Source organism: Pleuronectes platessa, chromosome 9 (assembly GCF_947347685.1).
Source record: "Pleuronectes platessa chromosome 9, fPlePla1.1, whole genome shotgun sequence".
NCBI classification, from domain to species: domain Eukaryota; kingdom Metazoa; phylum Chordata; class Actinopteri; order Pleuronectiformes; family Pleuronectidae; genus Pleuronectes; species Pleuronectes platessa.
In genome coordinates, this window is record NC_070634.1 from 20,306,744 (window position 1) to 20,321,584 (window position 14,841).

The 14,841-nt window shown below is 42.8% G+C and overlaps 2 protein-coding genes across 2 annotated transcripts; both read left to right on the forward strand.

Annotated features, from left to right (window-relative positions):
- The first annotated feature begins 659 nt into the window (after window positions 1-659).
- Window positions 660-10,065, forward strand: LOC128447951 (very low-density lipoprotein receptor). The gene is made up of 13 exons (XM_053430418.1): window positions 660-791; window positions 1,332-1,466; window positions 2,840-3,217; window positions 4,161-4,280; window positions 4,356-4,481; window positions 4,589-4,760; window positions 5,002-5,217; window positions 5,512-5,630; window positions 5,886-6,019; window positions 6,229-6,370; window positions 6,548-6,745; window positions 7,349-7,481; window positions 8,159-10,065. Exons 1-13 carry the CDS (start codon window positions 731-733, stop codon window positions 8,268-8,270), a joined length of 2,046 nt encoding a protein of 681 aa, XP_053286393.1. The 5' UTR covers window positions 660-730; the 3' UTR covers window positions 8,271-10,065.
- A 1,857-nt stretch (window positions 10,066-11,922) lies between these two features.
- Window positions 11,923-14,598, forward strand: LOC128448319 (potassium voltage-gated channel subfamily V member 2). The gene is made up of 2 exons (XM_053430910.1): window positions 11,923-13,245; window positions 14,170-14,598. The coding sequence occupies exons 1-2, from the start codon at window positions 11,983-11,985 to the stop codon at window positions 14,434-14,436; spliced, it is 1,530 nt and encodes a 509-aa protein (XP_053286885.1). The 5' UTR covers window positions 11,923-11,982; the 3' UTR covers window positions 14,437-14,598.
- The last annotated feature ends 243 nt before the right edge of the window (window positions 14,599-14,841 follow it).

Below are 14,841 nucleotides of genomic sequence, written 5' to 3' on the forward strand. Positions count from 1 at the left end.
AACCTGTCTGTCAATGGGAGGCCAGTTTGGAAACCTATTAATAAAAATGCTCTTGGTGTAAAATCTCACTTTCATTACAAATAGTGTTTATGAGGTCAAGGAATGTCTAAAAGAGAAAGTGCTCATATATCACGTGTCTCTATGGTACCGGATAAGTTCAGTGGAGGTCTTGTGATATTGATTTTAAATAGTTTTGAATATTTTTCTTCGTGGAGCTTTGTGAAATTACAGCAGCTACAATAAAGAGAGAGGACACATCACAAATTATTTCTATTTGTCGTCTGCTGCTCTGTATCCAGATTGAGTAATGACCTTCTCAACGATATTTACATGTTGTTCATCAGTAAGTTTAGTTTTTCCTTAAAAAATGTCGGTATTTGTATATAAAATGTATAAGTCCAATGCCCCCACCCTCATTATCTTGAAATTACATTTAAATAATGACACTACGCTTTCTTGTCTTGTTAATATACATATATTTTACATAACTGATTTCTTGTTGCTAATGAATTCGTTAATTAAAAAAAGTTAAATATTGACTTAAGTGTTCAAAGTAGTGAGGAAGGTGCATAGTCCTTCATTCACAGACCTGCAGATTGGCCGGGAGCGCCTCTGACGTCATATCTGTGCGACCGCGTGTATCTCATCAGCAGCAGCAGCAGCGGCGGTGGAGCTGGAGGTGGAGGTGGAGGACCTTCCATACAGACTCAGCGTGGAGGACACGTCCAGCATGGTGCACCTCGCAGTCTGGTTCCTTCTGCTCGGCTCGGTGCGGTGGCGTCCCAGCCGCGGTAAGAAGCTCCGCGTGTCCCGTGTTGTGTCGGAGGAGAGTGACGAGGACAGGAGCTCACCTCTGTTTGCGCCGAGAGACTAAAGTCAACGTGATCAGGGGACTTTGACAGTTACATGCACTTATCTTAATGCAGGTGCCTCAATATAAGTCCATTAGTATCATCAATATTATTATATTGTTGCAGTTTTGGTGGTTTTTTAAGTCATAAATGTTTTTAAACATGAGCGAAGCCCCCAAAAGGCAAAATTATAATTTGCGAATATGGGCTTTACAAATAATATTTCATGGATTGAATGAAGAAAAGCGACAGTACATGTTATCTTCAGTCCCGCCTGACAGGCATCACATGACTGAAAACTCCAAGTCATCATATATTCTTCATGGTTGTTTATCATTATTTCAAGATGCGTCCTGCTTCTGAAAGGCTTCACCTCTCCCGTTTCCTGATTCCTTACTTGTGAACCATTTAGATGATATAGTAGTTTATTTTGTGTGATTTACACTCTGATAGTGAACTGTACATTTGCACGTGTGTCAGGTGCTGCAGGTCACTCTCTGCCCGGCTGCCTCTTGCAGCTGGAGCATAAGTGCGGCGATGGTTCGTGCATCCCGAGGTCGACGTTGTGCGATGGACGCGCAGACTGTGAGGATGGTTCGGACGAACAACACTGCAGTGAGTACCACGCTGCCCACGTTCACCCGTCCTGACACACACAGGTGATGACGAAGTGTATGTACGTGAAGATGACACCATCATAAGCACCGCACCATTCATACAATTACACATGTTATCCCAAAAGTACACATTAAAATTCACTCAATATGTACTCGCCACCTTGCAGATGGAGGGGGGGGGGGTAAAGTGTTGGAGCCCAAAAACACTTTTGGAGTTTCAGGGGTAAACAGTGTTTATAATCCAATACAAGTGAAGTAAGTAGTGACCGATTCTTCAAACACAAAAAAACAACAGGACCGTTTCAAAGCAGAACTTCCTTGAATGACACGTGTGAATCTACAACTTGTAACTGTTATTTGTCTAGTTCCTGAGCAACAGCGCCCTCTGCAGCCAGGCAGTGTAGTTTAAATCTGTTGTGCTCGTTGTCCGAGCAATGAAGGGGTTTTCATGTAGAGAGAAACAAACCCCAATAACAACTGAAGAGTGGATATTACCCATGATCCTTCGTGACTCAGACGAGCTGCGCCTGTAACAAATCCACATAACTCTGTTCAGAATTCATCATATTTTCTTAGTGACTTCTTAGTGTTTTTACCTCACAGTTGAGTACAACTCTTGAACTTCTGGTTCAAACTCATTTTGAAGCTGTTTTCAAAGTAAAAAATTGCACAGTTTTAAGTTCATTATAAAATTGTTTTTGTTTCTGTTTAATCTTAATTCTACTTATGAAAATATACACACAAAGTGGAGTTTTGTACCTGTTGAAATCTTTAGGGATACATTCCAGAGCGACTTACTGTTCAGGGCAACCGTTTGAGTCACAAAGAAAAACCCTGTGGAGGAATTCTATTTAAAAGGATTTAATGTTTTAAACGTTAACATTGTTAATGTGGCTGAAGGAATAATTATTAGTAGGGGTTACTGACAGATTAGAGATTTAGACCTGGAACATGCTGCTTTGACTATCTGCCAGAAAATGCATAAAGATTTAAATATAGGACGTGTGTGTGTCTTGCACTTGACAGTCTATGAGAAGTGGAAAATGGTTTTGGTTTTATAAAGGGGATTTCTAGACAACATCATTACATACAGTGCATCTTTGCAGCATTTCTCGGTATGCAGATGGGGGAGACCGGGGATCGAACTGCCGACCTTCTAGTTGGAGGACAATTTCAGCCGCCCTTTGTGAAATTATTGAACTGGTTTAAACCCGTTAAGCTTTCAAAGCCCTGACAGATTAGACCCCTGAATCTGTTCCAACTCTAACATGTTGCCAAGAATTTCAAGTTAAAGGTTGAGACACGTGTTGTGATAACACTCGTTTGTTCTTGCTCAGATTGAATCAACGCGGCATCTCCCTGTCTTCACAGGTCATGTGTGGTGTAACAAAGATGAATTCACATGCCGCAGCAGACGGTGCATATCCACACGTTTCTTATGCAACGGCGTTGACGACTGTGGCGACGGCAGCGACGAGGCATCCTGCCAGATCTGCACCACGGGCCTCTTCTCCTGCGGTCCGTTTGACGTTTGCCTGGCCAGTGACAAGCTGTGTAATGGACGGGCCGACTGCAAGGACGGACGGGATGAGACCCCGGAGCTGTGTGGGTGGACCCAGCCTCGGCCACAGAGCTCTCGCACATGTGCAGCTTCCGAGTTTCCGTGTGGAGACGGGCGGTGTATCAGCCAGACCTGGAGGTGTGACCACGCACCCGACTGCTCTGACGGCAGCGACGAGGACAGTTGTGGTTAGTGATGTGATCTGACTCTTTCATTTCTGCCACCTCCACTGACTGTGTTACATAAACCTTACACCTCTGTCCAAAGCAGCTCACATTTTTTGGAAGCTTGAGCTCACTGGCTTCTCAATCTTCTCCACATGTACCAGAGGTGCTAGGAATAGAACCAACAACCTTTCTTTTTATAGCTGAGCTGCTCAACCACCTGCATGCACCATCGATGGGCTTCGGCAAAGTCGCATCAAACGAATGTAGTAAAATGTTTCTCCATTCATGGAGTTCATATCTGAAACAAGGAAGATACTCTGCTGGTTTGTGGGGGCTGGGCCCAAAACAAGACATTATCTTTTAATGACACTATGGTGATGGAATTTCTTCTCATGTTATGAGTGATGTTTTGTTTTTTGCCCAACCTGGATGAGCTGTTATACAAATTCCTGCACAGCAACGCTCGATGAACAGATGGAACAGACAAACATAATTAAACTTCAATTGGACAGAACAGGACATGAGTTCCAGTCCCACTGGATTGAAGGTGAAGAGAGAAACAATAGTTTGATTTGAGGCAGTTGGTAAATCGCACAAAGTGCATATTTGCTATTATAAATATTTTGTGTAATGACACATTCAAACATTCATATACACATTCATACAGTACTTTTATGTACAGCTCTTTTTCAACCACACACCATTCACACGCTGTCATCATGTGGGAGTAGGGTGTCTTGCTCATGGACACATCGGCATGCAGTCTGGAGCTGGGGGTCGAACCACTGACTCACAAAAGCTACTATCTACCTGCCAGCATGTCTGCATGTCTTAATGCCTCCAACAGCAAATCCACCCACAAGTGACAAGGCTTCAGTCTGTGGAGGTGTGGCCTAAATGCTGAGGTTCCGATGAATGATGATATCTACCATCTGAAGGATTTAAGGATTTTTGTCTCCTGCAGATCAGAATGAGTGTCTGGTAAACAACGGGGGCTGCTCTCATGGCTGCGAGGACCTGAAGATGGGTTTCGTCTGCCACTGCCCGGAGAACATGAGGCTGGTCGGGGACAGTCAGTGCGAGGGTGAGCGGCCGCCTGAAGGAGGGAAGTTTATATCTCCAAAAGAAAATTAAAACTAGTATCTGTTCTTTCATGTAGAGGAGGACACATGCCTGAAGACTGATGTGTGCGATCAACTGTGTGTTCACGTGAACGGCAGCTTCGCCTGTGACTGCCTTGAGGGCTACAGCATGAATCCAACCACCAGAGAGTGCAAAGCCAAAGGTGAACAACCTCTCTGTGTGTGTGTGTCTGTATGTGTGTCTGTGCCCCTGTACTACCTGGACCATTTTAAGCGCAGACCTTTTAAATTTTGTTGTTGGCTTTTCCAGGAAATCAGGCTGAGGTGGTTTTCATCTCCTCTAAAGGAGCACAATGGATGAGCGTGACTGGCACAGAGCACAGGGAACTGGCCCCACATTTATCAGGGCCGGGGCCTGTGGCGGCTTTGGCCTCAAACCGCACACTGTACTGGGCCCGGCGAGGACGAGGCGCTATATACAGGTACCAGAGTGGAGCGCTAGCGTCTGCAGCCACCACACACGTTGTCATTGACCAAAGCAAAGAGGAGAGTCAATAAAACAATCTGCGATCTCGAAGTAGATGCAGTCTTACCCTCCAGCCACAGTTCTGTTTGGTTCGGCAAAACATGGTTCTCAGGGAAAACATGCTCACAAAGACGAGACCTACATGCACATGTTTAGCAGCTATAATGTTCACCACGTTCACTATCTTGGTTTCTCAGGGTCTCCATGGATGGAAAACCACAGGATGCCACATTGCTGCTGAAAGTTAAAGGTTCGGTGTCGGGCCTGGCTGTGGACTGGATCCACCAGCTCCTCTACTGGTCCGGCGTGGAGAGTGGTTCGGTGAACGTCGGCCTGCTGGATGGTTCGACACAGCGTCCGCTCATCACAGGCCTGGACAAACCTTCTGCTGTGGCTGTGGATCCTCTCAGAGGGTAGAGCTACACACACATTTAAAATTGTTTACCTTCAACACGGAGGTTGTTTTCATCCGTCAGTCTGAGAGTCTCCAGGTTCATTTACTAAACCAAACCCGGCTGTTAAACTTTTTTTGTAACATTAATAACATTAAAAAAATTAATAGAAAAATCATCAGCGTTTGGTTTAATTGCAATTTTCACAAAATTGGGAAAAGGAAGAATGAAAGGAATACAGATTTATTGGACAACAATTAAATGGGATGAGGCGAGAATCTTATCAGAGAACTCTGCTGCATTTTGTTTTCTCAGGTTTCTCTTCTGGGCTCAATGTGGCAGCTTCCCGAAGATCGAGAGATCTGGCTTGGACGGCCGTGACACTGTGGCCCTGGTCACTTCCTCGATACGCTGCCCTGGTGCCCTCTCTGTAGGTAGGTTGTGATACAAATCACAGAACGTTTTCAATCTCTGTGGAACTTGCAGAAGGTTTTGAATCTCTATTCTCCATACTTTGTCATTTTGAAATCTATCTGACTTGTTTTGGAAAGTAAAAATTACAAAATAAACCCTAGCCTCTACTTTAAAACAGTATGTGTGAGGCCTGACAGCCGTCCCAGGTAAGTTGAATGTATTTGAACATGTTTGAGTCCCTCAGCAATCCTGTTTACTGTGGCCTTGGTTCCTAGATATGCCTCGTCAGCTGCTGTACTGGGCTGACCAGAGAAGCATCTCCAGAGTAAATTTTGAAGGCCGTGATCGTAAAACAGTGGTAGAGTCTAATGGTTATCTGGACCGACCCTTCGGACTGGCTGTGTTTGAGGTAAAAAAAAAATCCTCCACACTCAGAGCGACAGTCGATTTTAGAGGCTGCAATCAACCTAGCCCTGATCTGCATGTGTTTGAACTGTGGAAAGAAGCCTAAGAAAACCCACGATATATCACTCAACCTTTAACTGAGAGGGATCAAATCCTTTCTCCCACATCTGTTGTGAAACCGCTCCTACTTGCTCTCTCTCTGATTCCACGCAGGGTTTTGTGTATTGGAGTGAAGAAGTCACGCACTCCATCTGCAGAGCAAACAAGCACAACGGCAGCCAACTTCGAGCACTGCTGACAAACGTAACGTCGCCGGGGGGTGTGGTCGTGGTTCAGCCCGTCCTCCAGCCCCATGGTATGGTCAAGGACACTTCTTTTACATAAGTCTCAAATTTCATAATTGGTTTACGTTTTGTTTAGGTGTGATTAATAAAAACGGGGTGTATATATATATATATATATTATATATATATATATGGTCACCTCGTGATCGCTGGTTCATCTCAACTGACCACATGCTGCTTGTTCTCAGGATGGTCTGTGTGTGGACGTGCCGGGGCGGTGTGCCGGCACGAGTGTGTGGTCGACCTGCTGCCCGAGAGTCCACAGTTCAGCTGCGTTCTTCAAGACACTGGACAAAATGATTCTCAAGAAACTCCTGCTGTCTCTCGCTCTGTTCCTGCCTCGAGTTTATCTGATCCGGCATTCACCGGAATCCTCTCCCTCATCAGTAAGAATCCTTTGTTCTCTCCGTCCTCAGTCTTGACTGCGGGACACATTACTGATGAAGACAAAGACAGTTCATTCCTGTCCTATCATTACAAGTCAACACTGCTAAAGCAACAAGAACAGACGTGTGTTTGAACAGCCACCACATGACACAAATGTCTTAACACAACAGTGACTCATAATCAAATATTGATTCTTTAAACAAACTAATAAAAGCTTTGAAGAAGCAGAGTGAAGCTTTGCTAAATAAACACAATAAAAAAACAAGGCACCAGGAAATAAGGCGTGTGTCCTCAGTTTTTTTTTTAAAATGTTTAAACTTGATGTGAGTTATGTATCACGTGAAGTGTTTGAGTTGGAATGTAGAGACTTGACCAGGAAAATATATTATTAAACTTGTTTTAAGTTTGGAAAATGCCTTTTAGATGTTCTTTGTATGAATCCCTGTTGATTCTGAAAGACTTTACATTTTCTATATCTTGTAGTTTCCTCATTAATTCGGTCGAAGCGGCCACTGGTTCGTCTGCTCATAGTTTAATACAGGACCCTGTCAACAGCATCTGAACTCTGTCTGTGTCTGTGTGTGTCTGTGAACACTTCCCAGTTTTTCTCAGTTTGCTGCTGGTGGGGATTGCTGTGTGGTGGTGGAAAGAGGAGTTCAGTCCATCCAGGCCTCTCACTGTGCAGAGTTTCTACCTCAACGAATCTCAGGACCCGCTCATCATCCAGGGGCGAAGGTGAGAGAAGTCGGTAAACACACAAACACTCAAAGACGGGCATGTTCTTCACCTCCCGAGAGGAGACACCATTCATCCAGCTGCATGTGTCCTCACCTGTCCTCCATCTCTCCTTCTCTGAAACTGTGGCCGTGACCAGCTGGAGTGGAGACAGATTTGTCACTGAAGGTGTGTGTGTCTGCAGAGAAGTAACAAGCCATTATAGCACAGAGAACTATGAAGGATATATTCATATATGAAGGATTCATTTATCACTTTATCGTTTGGTCATTTTACAGAAACTTAACCCACAACTTTTTATATGATAATCAATTTTATGCAGAAAATAATTGGTTATGGCTTCTTAAACTTATTTAAGAAGCCCAAAATCTTTTATCATCGACTTATCATAAAAATGTACTTATATATTCAATCTAAATGTTGACAAACCAAGTCTAGCAGTATCAAATATAAACATAATTAGTTTTTACTTATAAGCATGAATATTTTCTCAATAGTCCAGTATCAAGCCTGTTTGTTGTTTATTTAGATCTCTTGGTTTCTAAATGCGGTTCAGCTTTTCTTAAAAAGCACTCTGGGTATTCTGCAGATAAACACAGCTTGACGGCGCTCTTTAGCTTGAGGGCTTACAGTTTGCAGTGTCTGTCGACTAAGCCATGTGTTTTCTTCCCTGCTAGGAAACTCGGCTATAAGCTGGCCTTGGACGGGGAACGAAGAAAGTGTGACACAGACGACCAGCTGACCGGGCTTCACCTGGTGCTTCTCAACCCCCCGGACCGAACGACCTGACGGCGAACTCGGCGGATCACAACTCCCCCTGGAGGTTAAATCTCCGGAGAGGTGACCTGGTGGTAGATGAGTGAGATCGGAAAGGGGAAAGTCCTTTGAACACTCATTCCTGTTGTACCTTCTGTTCTGGAGGAGTATTACATTCAGCCCTTTTACCTCTACTGTAGATTATCCTTGTTGTTTAATGCCATTGTCAATTTTGATTCTGAAACAGGTCAACAAGCATTCATCTATTTATTTGTTTGTGTTAAATATTAATATGGATAAAATATTTGGCTTAATTTTTAAAGCATAAAATTCTCAAAGATGACCAATGGAAAAAGAATCCGTTCGGATTAGAGATTAATTTATTAGTTGACTGATCGATAGATCTTCAACGAACTGAAATGAATTTGCATATTTTCATGACTGATTAGCTGATTTCAGATGAGATTTTTCAGCTTTTCTTTCAAATTTGAGAGTAAAATGAAATTATCTTTGGGTTTTGCACTGTGGATCAGACAAAACAAGCAGTTAGTGTTCTGCTGGGAGTGGTGACAAATTAATTTCACTGTTCTCTAGAGTGTCATAGAGGGAAAGAATCATTGAGGAAAATAATGACTCGTTACAATTCCACTTTATTTTTTGTCACTTTACTTTTTACGATTGATTGGAGTAGTTGTGAATAGTAGAATCTCCTTCTAACAAATATGTTTAGTTCTTGACCTTCAGGTTTGTCAGTATTCAATTCAATTCAAAACAACTTTATTTTCCCCCGGAGGGAAATTCTATGAAACTGTAATCTGTAAAAAAGAAGCTTTATTGTTTTAAAAACTTTGCCCAATTAAGGAAAATCATTCTACACTCTCCCAAAAGTGCACTTGACTGAGAAAATGTTCTTTATTTTTATTACAGTGTAAGAATACTCTCTATTTATTTTACACATGGCCTTAATATTTTGTGTGCAAACTGCTGCCTTTGTACAATATTCATCCATCAATTCAAAGTATTTATGTAAACTGAACTTTTAAAGGTCAATGAATAGATGAAAACACTGGGTTTTACTCTCACTGGGATTTCCTCATCTGGAGTTGTGGCAAAATAGCATCCTTCGGTTTCAATTATCCATCAGAGGAGGATCTGGTACGGCTTTTCTTATAGTTTTTACTGAATACTACTGAAACTGCTTCGGCTTGTCCTCTGTCAGAGGAAGGGACAGGTAATCAAGGTTAATTGTTTTTTTGTTTTTTTTTGTCTTTGAATGTCGGGAAATGCGTGATGCTGATATCAAGTCCACCTTCCTCCATCTCTGCAGCCCGGCCTCTGTAGCTTCATATCGACTGTGCAGACATGAGAGATGTAACAATCTTCTTTTCTAACTGTAAGAAAGTAAATCAGCGTCTTCCCCACATTTCAAACTATTGCTTTTAAAGAAATAAAAAAAATATGAAGTGTAGCTTGTTCAGAGACAATAACACTGTACGTGTAGTCAGTGTTAGGAGTTTGAGTAGAGAGACATGGGAACAAATGTGTGTGTTTTGGTTAAATGTCTCCTAGAGGTTTTGATTTGCTCGTGAATGTTTGATGGACGTAACTTGTCTGATGTCCAGTCTCCTTGTGTTCTTTTTTTTTTCTGAAGATTCTGTATGAGTGCTCAAACGGTGTGAGTTTCGCTGTTGGTATTTATTTCAAAGGAAGAGTTTTATTTATATTTGGGCGGCTTCACATTCATTGATGAACTGTGTTTGCGCCACGTGGGATTCGCTTGAATGATGAAATTCACAATGCACATGAAATAAATATCGAAAGTATTTCATGTTGTTTCCTGTAGGTTTGTCTATTTATAAAAAATACAACCTTGTGTCACATCATAGAAAGATGGAGAAACAAAAACTTTAATAATTTTAATCTTCATTATTTAACAATAACCTAACACTGCAGTGGTTTGTCTTTAACTAATCATTTAAAACATTAAATCATATTTGTTTGCTACCAAAGATGAAAAAACGAGTACTTGATTGAACAGAGTAGTCTGTTGGTTAAATAGTGCACACAGGAAGCCACCATGGTGTCTTGACCTCAGTCAGGTCAGGCGTGAGTTGGGTGCCACCTAGTGACTAAACTGAGAAGTGCAATACAGTGGGCCATAGTCCATTGCATTACATTACATTATATTTCTCAGAACAGCAAATATCAAGAAAGTACAATTTCTTCAAAAATAAAGCAAATCTACAAAGTGCTAAGTAAGTGCCATTTAAGTGCTACTAAATTGTTAGTTTCAAAAATTATATTTATTTGTGTATTCTAAACAGTATTACACAGTAAATCTAATATGTAGGATTTATAAGCAGTATCAGTTCTGTGCACTGAGTCCTGTCTTTACTCGCCGCCACCCAATTACTGCAGGGGTTCTGTAATATCAATTTAACATATACATGCATATGACCAATCCCAGACATGGACAAGTTTGACTGGCAGCAGAGAGACTTCACAACGAGGATCAAACCGTTATATTAGGTAAAATAGGAGGAGAACAAACACATTATCCAGTGTAAAGGAAACACAGTTACAGCTGCTAAATGCAGGAAGAACACTTGGTGACATTTGGTAAAACGTGTGGGATGAGATTAGTAACTCTGGATCGCGAGTTATGAATCGGGTCTTTACTAACAAGACCTGTGGAACTGAGGTGAAGGAGCCTCTTGCTGAGCGGTGAAACAAACATTCACTTGATCACGTGACGTCGCCTCTATAATGAGCTTTAGGTTGACACACTGTCTGCACTCTGAGGACACTGTGGTGGAAATGTTTGCAATTACTCAAACACATAGACCTGTTTTCATGCTAGATAGTCCGAGAGTATTTAGGAGCAACGCCATTCAAATAATTTAAATGGCACTAAACAAATTTGAGCCATACAGCTCTGCATCTCCACCATAATAGTTATAAGTCATAGTTCGTTCTTCAATTTCGTCAACAACTGCTCATTTGATTGACTTCAAACTTGATGGATGTGTTGCTGGGGTCCCCGGCACCACCTCCATCCCCCGACACTACCTAAAACTACATACAAGGAAAATAATGGCCCATAGCTGAGTTTAATTGCCAACTCCCACTGTATGTTAACACTGTATACAGCTTCATCATAAATCGTATTTGACCTCATGGGTTAAAAAGAAAATACTGCAGGGAGTAGAGAACACCCATAAAGGAAAGAAGACAAGAATAGAAAAAAAGTGATTTAAACGAGGAATTAGGAGAACAGATACAACATAAGGCCTCAGTTGGCTCATTGCCCCCGACACTGCGAAATCCTTAAATCAACTTTGCTTCCTAATGCACACGCACGCAGATACACACACACACACACACACACACACACACACACACACACACACACACACACACACACACACGCACTCCACCTCCTACAACTGCTTAAGGAGACTTGGAAGGGCACCAGTGAGATTAAACAGAGGAAATCCCTGCTGCTCGTCATCGCTCTCCTACTCTGAAGAATCAGTTGCCTTCATTCAGTCTCTGCAGTAACATAAAGTCTCAAAGCAAAGCAGCAAAACAGGATGATCTCGGGGTATCTCTTCCTGTAGGACCTGATGCAGTCTTTCTGATGATTCAACAAGATATTATGTGCTGCTAGAACACGTTTCCTGGAGTGTTTGCTCATTTCTTTTCGCTCAATTTCACTAATTTCCTGTGCTGACGTACAGTTGAAATGGCTTCGGCACAAGCTCAACTCCAGAGGTGTTTACATAACCGCCGGTCTACTATTAATTATTTCTCGAAGGGTGCAGACAACAACAAAACATTCCCGTTTTCTCAGGAGCAAACGATCAAAGCATGGAGCTCGCTGGAGGATCTCGACAGTCCTGGTATCGAAGCAGAGTGTCCAAAAGCTGAGGACAGACCTCAGCTGCAGCAGAGCATCAGGGTTAACATCGGAGGGAAAGTTTTTCACATCCCCACACAGTGTGTCATCAAATACCCTAATACCCGCATCGGGTCCTTGGCTCTATGCTTAGACCGAGCAAAACTCTGCACACTGTGCGACGACTACTCCGTACGCAAGAACGAGTTCTTCTTCGATCGGGACCCTGCCTTCTTCCACCACATCTGCCATTTCTACACAAGTGGAGTGCTGTGGGTCATACAGGAAATGTGCCCAATCAACTTTGAGGAGGAAATGACCTACTGGGGTCTGAGCCTGAAGGACACTCAGCGCTGCTGCTGGATGATGTTTGAGGAGAAGGTGGATGAGGTGAAGGACTACCTGAAGGTGGACAAGGAGCTGATGGCTGAGATTGAGGTTAAGTACAACGATGAGTCTTTCAGGGACATGATGTTTGGGGATGTGAGGAAGACTCTGTGGAACATTGTAGAGGATCCGTACTCTTCAAATCTGGCGAAGGCTTTCAACGTGCTCTCCAATGTTTTTGTGCTCCTCTCTATCGTGGCGATGGCTCTCAACACTGTGGAGGAAATTCAAAAGTATACGATTAATGGCAAAACACACATGGAATGGGTGGAGATCATCACCATTGTCTTCTTTACCTTTGAATGTTTATTTCGCCTTGTAAGCACTCCAGACATCACAATGTTTTTGAAGAGTGGACTTAACTTTGTGGACATGGTGGCGGTGATGCCTTATCTCTTCCAGATCGTCTTCGCAGCCTTCACTAACTACGCAGATGCGGGCGCACAGGAGGAGGTCAGGGCTGTGGCTCGAGTCAGCAGACTCAGCCACGTCCTCAAAGTGGTCAAGCTACTGAGGGTCTTTCGGATCTTAAAGTTGGCTCGACACTCAACGGGCATGAGAGCGTTTGGGTTCACTCTGCGGCAGTGTTACCAGCAGGCCTCTTGCATTTTCCTCTTTATCGCCATGGGGATCTTAACTTTCTCTGCTCTTCTGCATTCAGCCGAAAGGGAGACTGAGGGATCTCCCATCAGCAGTATCCCATACGCCTGGTGGTGGGCTGCAGTGAGTACCAGTTGCTAAATAACCAAACGTCATCCTCATTGTGCTGGATTTCCCACATGGAAAGATGAAGGATAAAAGTCTTTAAAGAGATACTGGACTCGCAATAGTGTTAGGAGATTTAAACTAAATTAAATGACTATTCTTTGATGTTATACATCACTGCTGGTTTCAATATCATTTATTACACATTTTGGGTGGAACACAGCTCTTATCGCCAGCCAGTGAATTTAACACACACACACACACAAAAATACACGCACACCATACTTCTCACAAGTCAGAACACGTTGCTGTATGTGAGTAAATCCTTCTGCTTATTATTAAAAACAGGGATCAATTTCAGTTGGAGCAACATGAATCACCTGCTTGGATTTTAAAACCCAGGTGATGAAATTCACAGTGTCTCTATATTGCTCTGATTTGGACCACAGCAACAATCAAACAGGAATAGTCCATTTGAGACCTGTAGCTGCAAGCGTGTCGTCCTATAAACCAATAATAAAATCCTGTCTGCCATGCTGCCTTAGCTGAGACTGCATTATCTTACCAGTTTAACTTGAAAGTTGTGGAATGTCTTAACGTATTAAGTTGCCGGGCGGTACACACGGGTACAAAGTTACTTTCCTGAGATTATAGGACCTTTGTCTACATGGTTACAATAATAGGAGGAGGTTACGGTTGTGGAGCATGTCATGGATAAAGACAACCTTTGACTTCTGGTTTAAAAAAAACGAATAAACTATTGAGTGAAAGTCTTCCTCCTAACATAACTCTTTATGCTAAATAACTTAACTTCCTCCTCTGTTCTCCTCATCATCACAACAGCAGCAACAGGTCACCTGACAATAAACAAAATGTTTCATTTTGTACAGAACAGTAAAATGTTCATGGAAATGGATTCTCATGTCCACTTTTCTGTCTCAGGTCAGCATCTCGACTGTGGGCTACGGGGACGTGGTTCCTGAGACCGTCCTGGGCCGTATCGTGGCCTTCGGCTGCATCTCCTTCGGGATCATCCTGAATGGCATGCCTATCTCCTTGCTCTTTAACAAGTTCTCTGATTACTATGCCAAGCTCAAGTCCCAGGAGTACAACACCAGCTTAGTGAAGCGACACTTTCATCTTAAGGAGCGCCTCCGACACAAAATGGACACGTGTTTCCATCACTCCGTGGAGGACGGCAATATTTAGACTGCTGCTGCGGGTGTCCACGGGCGGCTGTGGCTGAGGGGTAGAGTGGTCATCCTCCAACCTGAAGGTCGGCAGTTTGATCCCCAGTCTGACCCATCTGCATGCCGAAGTGTCCTTAGGCAAGATGCTGAACCCCGGATGGCCCCCCATAGAATAACAAAGTGATGCGAGTAGATGCACTGTATGAATGTGTGTATGAATGTGTGTGTGAATGGGTGAATGTAAAACTGTACTGTAAAGTGCTTTGAGTGGTCATAAAGACTAGAAAAGCACTATATAAATACAAAACCATTTACTATAAAGGGACTTTTAAAGTGGTGTGATAAGTTGTGTAAGTGATTTGTCTTTAGTGTGTTGCTTTGTAAACTTAATGCAGGACCCGTTCCTCAGGAGGAACACATTATA

What these genes read in the sequence shown, in the direction of transcription:
- LOC128448319 (XM_053430910.1), top strand. Translation starts at nt 11,983, where the DNA reads ATGGCTTCGGCACAAGCTCAACTCCAGAGGTGTTTACATAACCGCCGG. An exon ending in ACGCCTGGTGGTGGGCTGCA is followed by an intron (nt 13,246 to 14,169) that starts GTGAGTACCAGT and finishes TTTCTGTCTCAG; the next exon opens with GTCAGCATCTCGACTGTGGG.
- LOC128447951 (XM_053430418.1), top strand. Translation starts at nt 731, where the DNA reads ATGGTGCACCTCGCAGTCTGGTTCCTTCTGCTCGGCTCGGTGCGGTGG. An exon ending in GCGGTGGCGTCCCAGCCGCG is followed by an intron (nt 792 to 1,331) that starts GTAAGAAGCTCC and finishes CACGTGTGTCAG; the next exon opens with GTGCTGCAGGTCACTCTCTG. An exon ending in TCGGACTGGCTGTGTTTGAG is followed by an intron (nt 6,020 to 6,228) that starts GTAAAAAAAAAA and finishes GATTCCACGCAG; the next exon opens with GGTTTTGTGTATTGGAGTGA.